General features: G+C 41.1%; 1 protein-coding gene across 3 annotated transcripts in view; it reads left to right on the top strand.

Annotated features, from left to right (window-relative positions):
- The first annotated feature begins 6,287 nt into the window (after positions 1 to 6,287).
- erap2 (endoplasmic reticulum aminopeptidase 2) overlaps positions 6,288 to 18,225 on the top strand; it is a 63,689-nt gene continuing 51,751 nt past the window's right edge. Inside the window, exons 1-6 of one of the 3 annotated variants that reach the window (XM_041186653.1) lie at positions 6,288 to 6,430; positions 8,524 to 9,046; positions 10,742 to 10,880; positions 11,836 to 11,967; positions 15,809 to 15,929; positions 16,446 to 16,600. In XM_041186653.1, coding sequence (XP_041042587.1) covers positions 8,544 to 9,046; positions 10,742 to 10,880; positions 11,836 to 11,967; positions 15,809 to 15,929; positions 16,446 to 16,600 — 1,050 coding nt within the window. In that variant the 5' untranslated portion in view covers positions 6,288 to 6,430; positions 8,524 to 8,543. Of the gene's footprint in view, positions 6,446 to 8,523; positions 9,047 to 10,741; positions 10,881 to 11,835; positions 11,968 to 15,808; positions 15,930 to 16,445; positions 16,601 to 18,225 lie in introns of all 3 variants that reach the window. The other 2 variants (XM_041186654.1, XM_041186655.1) reach the window with 2 other exon arrangements.

Raw genomic sequence — 18,225 nt, 5'->3', positions numbered from 1 at the left:
ACACAGGTAGCACTCAGAGCTGCTGCTTGCGATCCATGCAGGATGGGCCTTAATTAGCCCGCTCACGTGAAATTGCAGTGCGGAGCTGATCGCGGGCGGCGGTTGGCTTTCCAACTGCCCCGCCCGCTCTCGCCGAGCCCGCCCGACGAGGGAAAAATTCTGGCCTAGAACTAGGGGGCACTGGTTTAAAATTAATGGTCGCCCTTTTAGATGAGGAGAATTTATTTCTCTCAGATGGCTGTGTGACTTTGGTATTCTCTGCTTCAGAAGGCGGTAGAGGTGGGGTCATTGAATATTTTTAAGCCAGAGGTCACTAGATTCTTGTTAGGCAAGGGAATCAAAGGTTATCGGGTTAGATGTGAATGTGGAAATCAAAACACAAGATCAGCCATGATCTTATTGAATGGTGGAGCAGGCTCAAGGAGTCAAATGGTCTACTCCTGTTCATATTTCTTATGTTTTATGTTATTTATCACTTCTCATTTTCTCAACTATTTTTATATGACCAATTGCAAACATGCCTTTTCACAATCATACATGTGTGAGTTGGACACCAGATTAAGTAGACAGTATTTAGTATCACTAGTATCTAGTAAAACTCAGGGCCCCAACCAGAATTTTGTACGGGGAAACACCAGCCCTGAAAGTCGGAAAGACTGGTTTTATTTCAACTTGGCTGGAGTATTAGGATTTTGATGATGAAAATTCAAGACAATCCAGAAAAAAATTACAATTAGCACATTTAGCTTAGAACATAAAACCCATGTTCTGAAAAGTCATTAATAATATTAACTGAAATTATGCAAGATGATGTTAAATTTAAAAACATGTTTACAAAAGTCATTATGCAAGAAAGTAGTCAATGCAAGTATCACAATATAAATTTGTACAACTGTTAGTTTCTGGTTGTTAGAAAAGCTATGTTGTTGTTGGTCCACATTATCACATATTCTAAAATTCTCCATCTTAGCATCTGGAAAAAGGGGACATCAGATTTCTAAAATTAGAGTAATAGTTTGGCAAACTGAAAGAACTTTAAATACAACCACAAGGTTTGTTAAAGACTATTGGCAAAACGTACGTAAAGTTCCATCAAGCCTACAGCACAAATACGGGCCACTTGGCTCAACTGGTCTATGCTGATATTTATACTTCACACGAACCTCCTCCCACCCTCTTCATCCAACTTTGTCAGCATGCCTCTAGTTGAAAAAAATGGCCCTTACTTTAAGTTAAATATAGTAAAAAAAAGTTTGATTATTTATGTCCGTTAAATAAAAACTAGAACCCTTACTTTTCCTTAGCTTGATCTATTTTAAACTGGAGAAAAACTAGAGAAAAACACTAGATCCCTTTGCCAATTTACCCCAAGCAGACTCCAAACACTATGTGGGCCCCTTATTCTTTCTACCAAAATGTACTATCTCACACTGACCTATATTGAAATTCATTTGCCAATTACACACCTGTTTCATAAGTTTATTAATTTCTTCCCACACTTTGTCACAATATTTATTTGTATTAACTAAATCGCCAATTTGGCGATATTCACAGATTTTGAAATTGTTTCTGATTCCCAAGTCCAAATCATTCATATATATTGTGAACAATAGTGGTCCCAGCAGCAATTTCACTTTGCAGTCAACTGCCTATCCATTGTGCCATCTGTCCTCTAACTCAGCATGCTGGGACCATAGTATCCCTGTTAACAATTTTAATAATTTTTAAAGCAATATTGAAAACAGAAAATGCTGCAAACTTCAGCCGGTCAGGCAGTATCTGTGAGAGAGAAACAAAGTTAATGTTTCAAGTCCAATATGATTCTGCTTCGGGACTGAAGAGATGTAGAAATCTGATGGGTTTTATGCTGTTGATAAAGAGGGTGGGTCAGGTAGAATAAAAGGGAAGGTCTCGGACAAATTAGAGGGTGTGTGAGGTTAAATAACAAAGATGCCATGAAACAAAAGGCAAAGGAAATGCTAATAATTGTAGTAAAGAAACAAAGCATTGGTCCAAAGTTAATGGCAGAATAATAGACAGCTCTGTATGAAAGCAAAAGACATGAAAACAAGACACAGACTGGCATGTAGCAAATAAAGAAAAAGAATCCAAATGGAGGACAGCATTCATGGTGTGAAGTTGTTGGAACTCAATGTTGAGCCCAGAAGGATGTCAAAAGTGCCTAACTGGAAAATGAGATGTTGTTCCTCAAACTTCTGTTGGGCTTTACTGGAACATTGTAGGAGGCCAAGGCCAGGAATGTGAGAGTGAGAGCAAGGTGTAAATTCAAATGGCAAGCAACCAGAAGGTCAGAGCCATACGGAGTGAGCAAAGGTGATTTTTAAAAAATTCTTTCATGGGATGTGGGCATCACTGGCTAAGCCAGCATTTGTTGCCCATCCCTAACTGCCTTTGCAATGAGTGGCTTGCTCAGCCATTTCAGAGGGCAGTTAAGAGTCAACAACGTTGTTGTGAGTCTGGAGTCATATGAAGGCCAGACTGGGTAAGGATAGCAGATTTCCCTCCCTAAAGGACATTAGTGAACCAGATGGGTTTTTATAACAATTGAGGATAGTTTCATGGTCACCATTACTGAAAATAGCTTTATATTCCAGATTTTATTAAGTAACTTAAATTCCACAAGCTGCCATCCTGAGATTTGAACCCATCTTCTCAGGACAATATCCTGGGCCTCTGGCTTTTTAGTTCATTGCCACTACGCTACCATATTCCCCTTGATCCACAAAACAGTCACCCAGTTTACATTTGGTCAGCCCAACATGGAGGAGTCTGAATTGTGAATGGCGAATGCAGTGTACTAAACTGAAAGAAATACAAGTAAAGACCATCCAGTTGCTTGCCATTTTAATTCACCACCTTGCTCTCATGCTCACATTTCTGTCCTTGGCCTGCTGCAATGTTCCAGTGAAGCTCAACACAAACTTGAAAAATATCACCTCATTTCCGATCAGGCACATTGCAGCCTTCTAGACTCAACATTGAGTTCAACAACTTCAGACCATGAACTCTATCCTCCATTTGGATTTTGTTTCTTTGTTTGCTAAGTGCCAGTCTGTACCTTGTTTTCATGTTCTTTGCTTTCAGGCTGAACTGTCCATCATTCTGCCATTAACACTCACACTGGACCAATGCTTTGTTTGTTCACTGCAACCATTGCCATGCCCTTTGCCTTTTGTTCCATGACACCTTGTTGTTTAATCTCTCCAGTCCTCTAACCTATCCCATACCTTCCCTTTTATCCTACCTGACTCTCCCCACTTTTTCAACAACATAAAACCCATCACATTTGTACCTCTTTTCAGTTCCAAAGAAGAGTCATATTGGACTCAAAACATTAACTCTGTTTCCCTCTCCACAGATGCCTCCAGGCCTGTTGAGTGTTTCTAGTGCTTCCTGCTTTTATTTCAGATTTCCAGCATCCACAGTGTTTTCTTTTTATTTTGTTTTAAAGTGTAGTAACTGAAGGTTTGGCCTCTCCTACTGTCTATCAGGGGTCACGTGATGGAGGCTCCAATCAATGAGCCCTAAGCACGGGGAATCCTGGTGGGGAGTGGGGGGGCGGTGGCAGGGGGAGGGAGGTGGTGGGGTTCTTGTCAGGGGCCTGGTTCAAGCATGTAGCATCTAAAAGCTCTCTGCAATAAAGTTAATCTTTTTCTTGTTGAAACCTGCTGCTGTGTCAAGTCATTACATAAAGCTATGCTGATTGGTCTTGAAACACATAAACTATGGTGGGACCAGCAAATTTGGAGAACCATCCAAAATCCATCGACTCTTGGTGGCACCAAAAAATCCTGGCTGCGGGCGGGACCAGAAAATCCCAGCCTAAGTCTTTCACAAATTTATTGCACAGTGACAACATTGTATCACTGACAATAAACGGTGAAGGTTAGCATTGACATGGAGGTCACTGACACCTGCTACTGGGAGAAAGATGTACACATCCTAAACAGTAATAAAAAATCCTATGAGCAACGACTCACAAGGTAAAGAATGTATTTTATACATTTTATATAAATTAATTTAGATCTTTCCCTTTAGTCTAGTCTTCCTGTGCCACAATGCATGTATTAAAAAAGAGATCATGTTTCGGCCAATGCTCATATGTTCTGTAACTGTTCTGTTATAAGGTATCTTTGCAACAATGCCTCCATTCCTATACCAAATGAATTTGCTTCTGGTGGTTTTTGCATTTACATTTACATATAGTGTCTTTCTTGACTTCAGGATGTCCTAATGTGCTTTACAGCCAATTTTAAATACTTCTGAAGTGTAGTCAATGTTCTAATTGCTGCACCCAGGGCAGTCAATTTGTACACAAAATCCCACAAACAGGAAATTAGATAAATGTATTGATGCTGTGAGTTAATTGTGCTCAGGACACCCCGTTCTTCAAATAACACCACGATTTTTTTCATGTCCATCTGAACCAGCAGACACATTTCAGCCAAAAGACAGGCCCTTTAATAATGTAGCATCTCCTCAATACTGCACTGAAAAGGCAGGGCAAAGACACTAGGTCATAATGCTCATTTGGAGAGTTGGTGCAGCCACAGTGGGCCTTCTACTGTGCCATTAAAATTCTGTGATTCTGTGAGGTTCTGTGAATTATTAGCCTACAGAAGCAACAACTTATATTTATATAGGACCTTCAACATAATGAAAGGTCCCAAGGCGCTTCAAAGGAGCATTATAAAACACAGGCTCAGATTTTCACCACGATGGAGAGGCTCTCCATCGTGACAAAAATCCCAAAAATGGCTGAAATTTCTATGTCCTGATATTTCCCACATTTGTGGGGGCAGGGCTAGAATTGGGCTGGGGTTCATGTATGCACAATTTGCAGAAACAGCTGGCTATTTAAATCACCAGCTGCCTCCAGTGAAGTGGGATTTTGGAAGAACAGGAGTGTGGAATCCAGAGTGTGCAGATTAGAACAAGTAAGAGGAGGTTTGAACCTGGTGGATTCCTATGGATAGCCATGGTATCTCTTTGGAGAGGTAAGGTACCCTTTTGGAAGGGGTTCCATAACACCTTTGGGAGAGGTAATGCACCCTTTGTGATTGTTAAAAATGAACATGATTATGCACTTTTTACGCACAAACTCATTGGAATGGTCAAGCTGTGAAAGAGGTGCCCAGATGTCCAGCTGTCCAGGAGTTGTCCAGCTGTCAAGGAAATTTTAAGGAGCTGTGCAGCTGTTAAATCTGTCAAACTTCTCCACCAAGTGTCAAAACTGTCAAAGTTATCCAAGAAGTGTCAAAACTATCAAGGAACTGTCCAAGGATACAAGGTGAGCTGGCATGGAAGGAGTAAGGGCAAAAGGTGGTGGGGTCATGGGTTGGCATTTGTTGGCACTAAGTTGGCATAGTGATGTCAGGGGCCATGGCAGTGGATAGAGGGGTAAACTGTTGGCATAGGGGTGTAAGAGCTATGCAGGGTGGGTAGATGGGCATTAAGTTGGCATGTGGCAGTGAGATGCCAGGTGGAGTAGGTAGATGGGTGCGGGAGCCTTGGGGGGGTGGGTGGGAGGCATGGATTAACATGGATTGGACATAACAGATGTGTGGGGCAGGTCAGGGGGGATGTTTTTGTTTTATTAATATTTTTTATTTGTTTAAATACAGTGCCTGGCCACAGAGGCAGGCCTTGCCCGGCAGCCTGTCGATTGGTTCCAGGGTTGCCCACCCCAACTCCCATTTCAATCTGTGCTCCCTCCCTCCTACCCACCCAGCCACAACTCCAGCTGCGGGTGCCCATTTTTAATGGTTGGGTTCGTCGAGCCGGGAAATCTCCGGATTCTGTGAACCCGACCCAAGGACAAAAACCTGATCCAAAGTATGAAATCAAAACACATGAGGACACGTTGGGTCAGATGACCAAATGCTTGGTCAAAGGGGTAGATTTTATGAAAGTGTTCCCTCCCCGGAAGCTGTTCGCCATGAGGGTTTAGCTCACAGATATTGCGCCTGTTTTATCCATAGAAACTGCTGCCCCCTCAGCAGCGATTGGCTGCCCTTTTTCTAAATCCGAGTTGACCTCGGCTTCCCTCTGCTCCAAGTTTTAGAGCTCCTCTCGTGGGAACGCCTACAGTTTCCTCTTATTTCGGAGTTGGTGGTCAGTTTCTCATTCTGACCGGAGCTTGTGAATATCTCACCAGTTTCCAATCCTCCCCTCAGAAAATAAAAATCATTATTTAAAAGTCCTCATGTATTAGAAAAAATGTTTGTGGGTAAAACAAAAGATTCACTCAATGAAAGTAATGTGTATCCGGGTGATAGAGCCCCGAAAGTGAAAATAAAAGTGTTCTCGGAGACAGGCAGCTCGCTGGGTAAAAGGTAATGGCGGGTCGCTGACAATCAGGACTTGAGCTGAGCTGCGACCCTGCCTGGCACAAGGAATCGTAAGCGAGGTCGGAATTAGTATTGTAAGGAGTAAAGCGTTTAAATTTTAACCATTGCGGGCTAGACGGGTATAACTTCTAGTCCCTTTGGACAAGGACAGCGTATTTTGAAAAAAGGCATCAACGTATACTTAATGTAATCTTGAATTAATTGACGTTAATTAATAGATCCTCATTCAAAATTCGGTAACAGCCTACCTGTTCAACATAATTGCTAAAAAAAAAGGGGCCTCGTGCTATTTTGTATAAGTTATGGTTCAGGAATCATTTGTCCGGAATTGGAGATTTAAGGTGACTCCATGGGTTGGACTTTGCCTTTTTCCCCTACCTGTGCAGTTTGGAAATTAAGCTGCTCAGAAATTCCTTGTTCAGATGCTTGTGTATATTTTGCTTATATAGTGGGGCCAAATAACTGCAAAGGACCTTCAGTATGATTAATTGCAGCGTTTGCTCCAGATGGTTAATTTACAGTTGAATGCATAATTAAGGTGGAGTCCATAAATTATATCAAGACTGCCCTATACTTTGTAGTGCAAATGAGACTATTGTTTCTGACTGAAATCTCTCTTACACAAGTTCTGGATGTTGAAGCATTTGTGATAAACAGTTTTACTGCTGAATTTTGAGAGGCAACCCAAGTAAGCTGTGGTAAACTCTACAGCATTGTGACACTGTACTTGAACTTCCATACAAACGATTAAATGCAAAACTTTGACAATTTAGGCATCCTCAGCCTTAGTAGCACCGGCCATGTTTGAGTATCGACAGCATCGGATGTGGGATCCTGAGATTTAGTAAAGTGGGCAGTTGGATGTGGCACACAGGTGGATACTTAGTAACAGCCCAGGGTAAGGAGAAAGAGATAGATTGGCCTGAAGGGATGTGGAGTGGGGATAATACCACTCCATTTATAGATGGATGGTGGACAAAATAATTCAAACAATGCCAGTATTAAAAGTGGTTCCTCCACATAATTTCAATAAAATGTGATAACATGTCTTCCAGTAGTTGTGGTGACATAGTAGCACAGGTTTGTAAATCGCTACAAGATTTCTGTAAATATTGTAAAAATACAGTGGCCACTAAACAAAACCTTTAGATCTTTTTAATTATCAAAAAATCACAAATGATCCAAATTAGAACCAGTGTTTGCGACACCTTCTAAGTTCAATTTAATTATTTATTTTGGTGAGTTAAAATAGCTCAAATTGAGACCAGAAAGGAAACTATGTGTCTGTCTGTCTCTCTATCTCTCTCTCACACACATACACACAAGGTGGAATGTAGTGCCCTACCACATGGTGAGTTTGGTGGAGTGTGGGGTGGGGGGTGGCCGGGGTGGCGGGGGGGGGGGGGGGGGGGGGTGGTTGCATGATGACTCTGCTGCTTTTCCATCTTCATCCTGACTAAGTCCATGGCGGGAAGTCCCATGGATGGCCTGGGCACCCGATGGTTTTCTATCTATATTGTGGGATGCAAACAGAAATACATACCAAAATCTGTCTTGGAATTCAGAATAATTCATTTATTATTGAGAGGTCAAGATGTAATTGTATAGTGATTTAAATGACTGGGATGAAATGAGCATCAGTGAAAACAAGCTATTAATGCTGAGCTTTAGTTTTAAATCCTCAATGTTTTAGTAAGAAAGAAGAACTGAAGGAGGTAAGGAACAATAAATTGGAGTCAACTTCCTGGAAGTTGAGTTATTGAATTGCATGGTAATGTCATGATACCAAAAATACACAATTTCTGAAGAAAAAAGCCATTGGTTTTATTATCGCTGCAGAAAATACATTGATAGATTAGCCTAGATTTCTTTTATGCTGTTGCAGTATGGTTGCTAGGAAAACATTTGTTGTTTGGCACAGGATTTGAGCAATTAACAATACAGCTCCATTTATTCACCAGTTGAATTGTCATAATACCAAAACCAATGTTGTTTAAAATGTACTTTACTGCAAGCTGTACAGAGTTTACACCATTTTCTGATTCTCTGGAAGTAGTCTATTAAAATGGGTTAGATAATTTACAGAATGTATTACTATTGGTTCAAAATGTTGACTTTACAATATTACAGTACTAATGTTTTGTGCTTTTAGATCCCTTCACTATTTGGAGAATGCTACTGAAGCAGAAGATGCTATTCCTGGCTCTTGGAGTGCTGTGCCATGTTATGCTGTGCACTAGTGACCATAATAGTGGACACTTTCCTTCAGCTACTAATGGTCAGAAGTTTCCTTGGAACAGTATGAGGCTACCTGATAGGATCATACCAATCCACTATGACCTTCTAATACATCCAAATTTGACTACTCTAAACTTCACTGGATTAGCTTCGATTCAGATTTTCATCAGACAAGAAACCAGGTCCATCATCCTCCATAGCAAGCACCTAGAAATCACCAAGGCAACTATTGTACTACCAAACAATGGGGTTACCCACATGGAAAGCAGTTTGTACATTTTGGAATACCCATCATATGAGCAAATAGCACTGCAGTCTGCCAAGCCTCTGGCTAGTGGAGAGAAGTATATTATTAACATCAACTATGCAGCTAATTTATCTGATGGCTTCTATGGTTTTTACAAAAGTAGCTATCGAACACCAGATGGTAAAGCAAGGTAAGCTGTTAACACATTTCAACTTAGAAAGGTTGGTGCTTTTCTAAGAACCGTACTGTGCCACATAATTACAAAAGACCTTTGCATGATTATTTATTTAACCACATAACCACAGTAATGGGGGAGGGTTTCACAAGATGAGGGTCACAGGGATAGGGATGCAGGGGCATGGCAGCAAGGCTGGCTCTCAGATAACACTCCCCACTTCCTGATGTCCAGTTGTCCAGTTTCTCTATCAGGTACTGAGTGCCTTTAATCCACCACATTGCTGTGGGTCTGGAGTCACATGGCCAGATGGGTTTTTACGACAATCAATAGTGGTTTAATCATTAGACTTTTAAACCCAGATTATTATTGAATTTAAATTTGGATTTGAACCCAGGTCCCCAGAGCATTAAGGTAAAAGCAAAATACTGCGGATGCTGGAAATCTGAAAAAAACAAGGGGCAGGATATTTCTGTTGGCGTGCGGGGGCGGGCCAGACACGCTGACGCGTGAAATGACACGCGATGACATCAGGCGTGTGTCCTGATGTCACTGCGCAGTCCCATGATATTTCATTTGGTGGGTACGCACCAAAGTCTGTTGCGCGCCTACCAATATGTAAATGGCCTATTAAGGCCATTAAGAAAGTCATTGAAGTAATTGTTAATGCTGCCCACCCAACTTTACGGTTGGCGGGCAGGCGAAAAGTCTAAGCAGCCTTCGCGTTTTTTAGGAAACCTCATCCATGAGCGGGATGAGATTTCCTAAAGCTTTTATTAAATAAATAATTTTTTCCCCTAAAACATGTCCCATCTCACGTGGCACAGCCACATAAGGAGACATGTTTAAATACATTTTTGAACCATTTAATTTTTTCGATATCGATTCAATCTCCCTGAGGCAGCTCGGTGCATGCGCATGAAAGAGTGCTGGCCCTGACTCTCCCTACTCCCCCTCCTCCCTCTGTCTGCACAGGTGGTGCTGAGTGCTACCGCTCGCATATTACACTGGGCGGGCTTAATTGGCCCTCCCACCTAAAATGGAGGTGCAGAGCTGATCGCGGGTGGCGATTAGCTCCCCGACTGCTCCCGCTGAGCCCACCCACCACCTGAAAAATTCAGCCCAAGGACTATGCCATATATCTAGCAAATTTAATATTTTATTGACCTCCAGTATCTTCAGTTTTTATTTTCACTTCTACTGAATGATAGTATAGATTATGTTTACTATGATTTTGCCAAATTGGGTTGTTCCCTTCACAGATTTGAAATAAGTTATCAAGGAGTTTTGAAGTGTTTTGGTTATCGAGATTGTTTTAGGAGAGTTTTTAGCCTGTTTGGCCTTTCTACTTTTCCCATTTGCATTATATTTTTTTCTGTAACTTATGAATGACTGAATAATTGGCTCTCATTTGAACATATTAAGATTGCTTGCATTGGATATATTCTGATATGTAAGTATCTCTATTATGTTTTCCAGTGATAACTTAAGTGTGACAATTATTACACAAATAGAAAATGAATAAAGGTGACATTTTAAATGAATTTCCCCATGATTTAAGAAGTGATATCCAGTCATATGCTGCTTCTACAAAATTCCCAACTGAATGAACAGAAGATGCAGTATGCAGTGAAAAACAGGCCTTTCAGTTTGTTTCATATTCATTTAATTTGAATTCAGTTCTTTTATGAATTGCTTGTATTTTTATAGAATTCTTGCATCTACCCATTTTGAACCTACATCAGCAAGGATGGCTTTTCCATGTTTTGATGAACCATCTTTTAAAGCCAACTTCTCAATTAAGATAAGAAGGGAAAAGCAGCATATTGCATTGTCCAACATGCCTATGGTATGAGTTTTTTTTCATCCTATGGTTTAACTGTCATTATCTCAATGTTTCTTATCATAGGATTTTCTTAACCTCATTTGTAGTCAGAAATAATTCATTGTGTGGATGTTCCATGGTTTAATTACTAAGTAATCACTGAATGCAGATCTCTTAAAATAAGCTTTATTATGAGCATCTAAATGACACTCTCTACATAATACTTGCATAATATCAGGGAATAAAATTTTGTAAGTGTTCCTGGAGTCTCCTGCTATAAATGTGGCAGGAGCTCAGAGGAGAGAAAAATAGAGCTTGTTGTACTGGCTTTTGCTATATCTCAAAAGTTTACCTTGTAATGGGTGGAACTTGTGTCTGCCCCTTACAAGGCAAGAAATGGCTAAAGGTTGGGACTCCTTAAGCTAGGAGTTTCTGCTACTAAATGTGGAAGCAGGTCCACCATCAGTGGTGGATCAGTGAACCATCTGAGGTGTACTGACCTCCATAAGGATATAGTTGGGATTCACTATTAGGTGATCAGCCTGTATCCTTGGATAATTATTTTTTAAAAACTATTTTGGATAGTCAGCCACCTTACAGGGATCAGCAAAGGGCTTGAACAATACATGCCTTTGAAGGCAGGTGGGCAGACATTGTACTTTGTTGTGGACAATGGTAGGCAGGTGTCCGGGATGCACCTTATAGCGCTGGTGTCTGTCTGGTTCATATAAATAACATGCCCACAAACTGGCAGAAAAGGTGCTGCAGGACAATTTCACATGCTACACAGTTTAACCACCACAGATGCAGCCTGAGGAATTCCTGGGTCCAGATATCCAACAGCTACATTTTGACTATAAGGTAGCTATAAATGTAAAATCTCTAGATCACACAGCAAAATGTACAAAAGAGTAGGGATTACTATATTTGAAATATATCATGATGTCTTTCCTGAAAAAAATTATTACATTTTTTGTAGATCAAATCTTTCCCGGTAGGAAGACTTGTTGAAGACCACTTTGATGTGAGTGTGAGGATGAGCACGTATTTGGTGGCCTTCATTATCTGTGACTTTACATCTGTCAGTGCAGTAACATCAACAGGGATTAAGGTGAGATTTGAATTAGTGCCACCACTCTTCTGCCTAAAAGATTCTGAATGTAGCTTCCTCAATTGCTGGGTACTTGTTCAAACACAGTCAACTCCACACCAATCCTTTCATTAAGGGATTCCAATTTTCCAAAATATGAAGCTACATATTGGACTAGTTTAGAAAGTTAAAGAGAACAAGCTGCCTTTCTGAAATCTACAGTTAATGCTTTTTTCAGATGTTCCTTTCTATGGTTTCCATTATGACCCATTATTTATGTCATGACTGTTACCTTTGTGTACGTGATTTTTCTTCTTGACTAAGAGACCAACTTTAAATGAAAATGGGGCAGTTTGGTAATTAAATGGCGGCTAGATGCTTACTGTGCATCGCTGAAGGATTCACTCTCGCCATTATTTAATGACTGGGCAGCCTGCTCTGCGAGGGCAGGGATCACATCAGTATTTAAATGTCTAAATCCAATGACATCATTCAGATCCTGACATGATGTTAATAACAGTGAAACCCATTGACTGAGCTGACAGGAAGCAGAATCTGCTCCAGAAGAAGCCCTAGGTAAGTTTCAATTAAACATTTTTTTCATGGTTTCTTTGTGGACCAGGAAGAGCAGCAGTCCTTCTCTGGACCTCACAAAGACACCTTGGATGTCCTCTGTCCTACTCCCCTCTCCCCAACCACAATGCCTCCAAAAACCCTTGTGGGTGTTAGGATGGATGATGGCAGTTTAGGATTCATAAAGGACCTCATTCTTTGACTTGCTGGGGGAATAAGCTAGAGAAACTCTCGTGTTTAGTAATAAAAATGGTTGCAACAATAAAAATGCTTGTATTTCTTGGAGTGATGTGCAGTACTTAATATCCACTTATTTCTGTTGCCTCAATGCCTCCATTCATAATGCACATAAAGACTTCACAGACCTTTTAGGTAAGTAAAATTTTCTGATGTTAAACACCGGGCAGAATTTAATCCAGGCGACAGGGATCTCACCCGTCAGCTGGACAGTCAGTGAGAGCTCTGCAACATCCCCTTTGGGGAAGGCCCACCAGTGGCTGGCCTTCTCCAGGATCAAGGACCCTGAGGATGAAATCCACCCCCCTCAGGGGTCTAGTCAATCAAAGGCTAGAAGTTCCCCATTGTCATCAGCACCAATGGGGAGAGGTGGTAGCTGCCAGAATGCACACACCAGAGGCCCAGGATCAGTGAGAGACCCTGGCCACAGGTAAGTGAGGACAGGATGGGGGTCATGGGGAGGGGGTCCCCCATCCCCTCCCCCCACAGGCACCCATGAGCAAACACGACAGGGTTCCCCCATGTGGCAACTGTTGGTTGATTTTTTAAAAATTCCTTCATAGGATGTGGGTGTCTCTGGCTAGACCAGCATTTGTTGCCCATCCCTAATTAGCCTTAAGAAGGTGGCAGCGAGCCACCTTTTTGAACTGTTGCAGTCTATGTGGTGTAGGTACATCCACAGCCTTATTATGAACCTGCGGCAGGATGAAGCCCTTAAGTGATCATTAATTGCTCACTTAAGGACCTCAGTTGACGTCAGGGCACGAAGGCCATCCACGAGCCTTCCCATCCTGTACATAATCAGGGCAGAGGTGGGGAGGCAACGGGGCCACCACCTGGCACACTCCCACCCAATTAAATGCCCCTCTGCCTCCAAACCCACATCAGGTGTGGATATTAAATTCCATCCAATGTATCTGAAATGTTGAAGGGACTGTGTCTGTGTAAGCAGGCTATTTCAATTAAATAGTTTAACGTAGATGATGGGTCACATAAACTACACCAGTATAGACCTGGTTAAATGGCTGGAGGCTTTTTTTATACAAAGGATTAGCGACACATGGAATAGGATATTGACTCGTGGTGAATGCAGATTTGCTGCAACAGTTGAAAGGAGTTGGATGAGTTCTTTTCTGTGGTTAAGTATCTTGGCCTTCAAAAGAAAAGGGAGACTGAGTCTGGCTGGAGTGGGGGCTGTTGCCTCCCAAAGCAGGCCCAAGGTGGGAACAGAGCCAAGCGATACCAAGGTTGACAGATTTAGAAGGCCCACCTCTGTTCACTGTGACATGACTTTTCATGACTGTTCAACCCGCTAGCCCACATCCCTCACCCTCCCCACCTGCTTCCCATGTCCCCTCATATCTCCCATATCCTCTCCATACCCCTATGCATCCTTTATACCTTCTCACCTAGTATCCACTATGGACAAAACTCATGAGCCCTATAATAACACTGGAAAGTCTTTGAAATGCGCATGCAACCAACAATATAAACAATCATCCATTCAAACTCCACTTGAAAAAAACTTACTCCTCTTAAGTACACATAAATATTACTCATAAATAAACCCACAGCCATTTAAATACCACTTCAAAGAAATATAATCCTATTCAATGGTCATAAAACTACCAATCAAACAAAGATCACAGTCAGACAACTGTCTGAACAAACTTTCCTTTGAGTTTATTAGTGAGTTTTGGAACTCAGCCAAGAATTCATAACAAAATTACATTGCACAACTGCATCAACAAAACCTCCAGAGTTGAATACAATAGAGCCTTTGAATTGGAATAAACAGATGGCTAGCCAAGTGGTCAGTTTTTTTCAAAGGCTCTACAGATATCTGGACGTTAAATCAATGCAAAAATCTAAACATAGGATCCAGATAAAATATTAATATCTGATTCTCAATACTGTTGATTGCATAAGAGCCCTCAACCCAACTGGTGAACACTTAAATGATGCTGGTCAATTTAAATGGTCAATTGCTTTTCAAGGAAGGAGCCCTATGATCAATCACTGCATTAAAAGCATACTTAACTTATCATACAGCATCTAATTATGAGATTTGAAGTTGGCAACACCTTTTAAACTTACCTGTCAAAAGGTTCTCGACTGCACAATAGGCTTCCCCCAAATTTGCAAATTGACTGACCTAACATGTTTCATAAAAGCTTCAGGAACCCATCCACCTCACTGAAGATCTCAAACGTGGAAATTCAAAATTGAGGCAGGCATTTAAAAGGCTGAAACCAGAGTCACTTTTTGTGTCGGTCGCGACCCACCTTGTTTCTTGTGCCAGTCAAAATGATGCCAGCAGGAATCAGCTGGGAAATTTCAGTTCACCCTGCCTCCATTTTTAGCTGCCTGATATGGGTTTGCCCAGTGTTGGGAGGGCAAAAGGACATTAAAAAGGCTTAGAAATTGGATTGTCAGTGGAATAGGCATAAAACAAGTGTCAAAGTCTAATATAGTGGACAGTAGGCATGCTCTCAATCCACATTTTGATGCACCATCAACCACATTGGTAAAGGATCATGCATGAGCATTCAGAGCAAGCACATTAAGCAGGCACTAGGTTTTGTCACATGTGCAACTGAGATCCTAATGCTTTTTGGAGTTGGCCATTGCAAAATTTGTTTATGACTGACCACAGTCTGCACTTTGTATTCTGCATTCAACCTACTTGGGCACTTGGCAGCCAAACCAGCATTCTGTAGAGGAATTACTGAAGGCTGCCAGCGGAAATGTAAGTCCCTGTGATCCTGACTTTGGCCACTTTAGGCACATGTGCTGCATCAGGTTACAAACGCAATCCGCTTTCTAGGTCAGCAACCAGAAATGAAAGTATTTGCTACTTTTTGCGTGTTGAAGATCACCGACTTAAAACTCACACTGGCATTTGGAAATCCGATAAATCCTGAAACTCTGAAGAGGATGTTGTCCTTAAATAAAATGAAACACATACTGAAGACTTCCCCATTTTCTCATATAATTGCTTCCTAGATATACAAGCGTATGATTTTTATTTGTGAATCTTGTATTCCAACAGGTGTCTATATATGCTGCCCCAGATAAGGGGAGTCAAACACATTATGCACTGGAGGCAGCAGTGAAGCTACTAGAGTTTTATGAACATTACTTCAATATCTACTACCCACTTCCAAAGCAGGGTAAGTCAAACACAAGTTTTCTATGGTAGATATGAAGGAAAAGATGTTGTATAATAAGGCTGAACTAGTTAGAAAGTTGCAGGCAAATTGGCGCCAGAAAGGGGGAAGGGTAGGAATCCAATGGCAGGGAGATGAGGGAAGAAGTTGTGGAGGAGAGGGATCATGGGAGGGAGAGGAGCAAAGGCTGAGAAATGACAAGGTGGGGTGGGGGGAGCGGGGGATGGATTCCTGGCTGGTATATGATCCCTTCAGTGATCACACTTCAAAAGTAGCTCATTGGCTGTAAAGTGCTTTGGGATATCCTAAGGTTATGAAAGACACTATATAAATGCAAGTTCTTTCTTTTAAAGTGCCAGGAAATGTTTTTCTGTATTAAAAATGCCAAAGTAAGTGTAAGTTGTTGTATACAGTTTCTTTTTAAGATCTTACATCATGATACTGTACTTGTTACTGATACAAAATATAAACGAGACCGCACATTAAGAGAGAATACAATGAGAAATTTTGTATTTTTAGATTTAGTTGCGATTCCTGATTTTCAGTCAGGAGCCATGGAGAACTGGGGTTTAACGACTTACAGGGAGACATCTCTGCTGTATCACCCTGAAACTTCCTCAGCATCAGATAAACTGTGGATTACCATGGTGATAGGTCATGAACTGGCGCATCAGGTACCATCTGTCTCATGTAATCTGCATTGATTAAGGTCTGTACCTAACTTCATGAATTTCTTGCATGTTAGTTGGCTTCATAATTCCACTAAATACAGTACTGTATTTAACACATAATACACAACAAACTTTGTGAGCTATTAAGCAACTACAGCTCCATTGTAAATTTTTATTGTCTGCCAATCAATATCAATGACAGGTTCACTCAAAAGACTATTGGTCCAATGCACAGATTCTCACTATGTACTTGTTCAGGCTTTGTTTACTATTTTAGCGTCAAAGGATATATAAAATGTTCCAGCGAAGTATTTGCAAAAGTATTATCTGTTTCAGATGAAAAAGTGCAGATTTGTCACCATTTTACAGTTATTGAACATGCTTTTTTGAGTAGCCGTGGCTCTGTTGTAGCATTCACACCTCTGAGTCAGAAGTTTATGAGTTTAACTCCTGCTCCAGGACTTAAGCACAAAAATCTAGTCTGACACTCCATTGCAGTACAGAAGGAGTGCTGATATCATCTTTCAGATAAGATGTTAAATTGAGGCCTTGTCTGCCCTCTCAGATGGATGTAAAAGATCCCGTGACACTATTTTGAAGAAGAGCAGGTGAGTTATCCCCTGGTGTCCTGGCCTATATTTACCCCTCAGCCAACATGGCAACAGATTAAAAACCAAAAAACTGCGGATGCTGGAAATCCAAAACAAAAACAGAATTACCTGGAAAAACTCAGCAGGTCTGGCAGCATCGGCGGAGAAGAAAAGAGTTGACGTTTCGAGTCCTCATGACCCTTCGACAGAACTTGCGGCAACAGATTATTTGGTCTTTATCACATTGCTGTTTGTGGAAGCTTGCTGTGTGCAAAATTGGATGCTGCATTTCCCAAATTACCACAGTAACTGCACTTCAAAAGTACTTAATTAGCTTTGGTATGTCGTATGTTCATGAAAGGTGCTATATAAATTCAATTTTTTTTCTTGCAGTCAGAATATTCTAAGTACATAGATCATTCTCCTGTCATTTGACTTTTTACATCTGTTGTAATCGATGAGATAATTCCCAGTTTCCCAAAAGTATTTTCCTTGCAGAACTGCTCTTCCACTCATGCAGCTAGCATTTGATAGTTCCAAAAATTGTGTCCATAGCACAAATTTTCTTAACGCAGTGTGCTGAACCTACTTGTAACACTACTATTACCAGATAATTTGTCAGTTTAGGAATTTAACCTTGAACATACGCGCTCTATATTGTTGGATTACTTACTAAATAAGCTTACAAAGTTCTTGAAATACGTGTTCAAGTTGTAACATAGCACTCATTGCCAATATTAGCTTGAAATGAATATGCTAGGCAAGTTACAACAAATACCATGTAACGCAAAAGAACAAATCAGAAATTCAGGCCCTGATAATGACTCTGAGATGGGAAGAGAGCAGAGGGAAGGAATCTTGGGAGTAAGGCTTTCTCACAGAACCTACTGAATTTTAGCAACAGGGCAGAACAGCAGTTTCCCACTGAACAGCCAGTCAGATTGACTGTCTGCATGTTGGGTAGAAAGGCAACCAGGGTGTGAATGAGGTTTGGATGAGGAGGTTGGGAAGATATTGGAGTCTTCAAGATTTGGATTG

Source organism: Carcharodon carcharias, chromosome 4 (genome assembly GCF_017639515.1).
Source record: "Carcharodon carcharias isolate sCarCar2 chromosome 4, sCarCar2.pri, whole genome shotgun sequence".
Classification (NCBI taxonomy): domain Eukaryota; kingdom Metazoa; phylum Chordata; class Chondrichthyes; order Lamniformes; family Lamnidae; genus Carcharodon; species Carcharodon carcharias.
The sequence above is the reverse complement of the archived record's forward strand: the minus strand, read 5'-3'. Positions and strand labels throughout refer to the sequence as shown.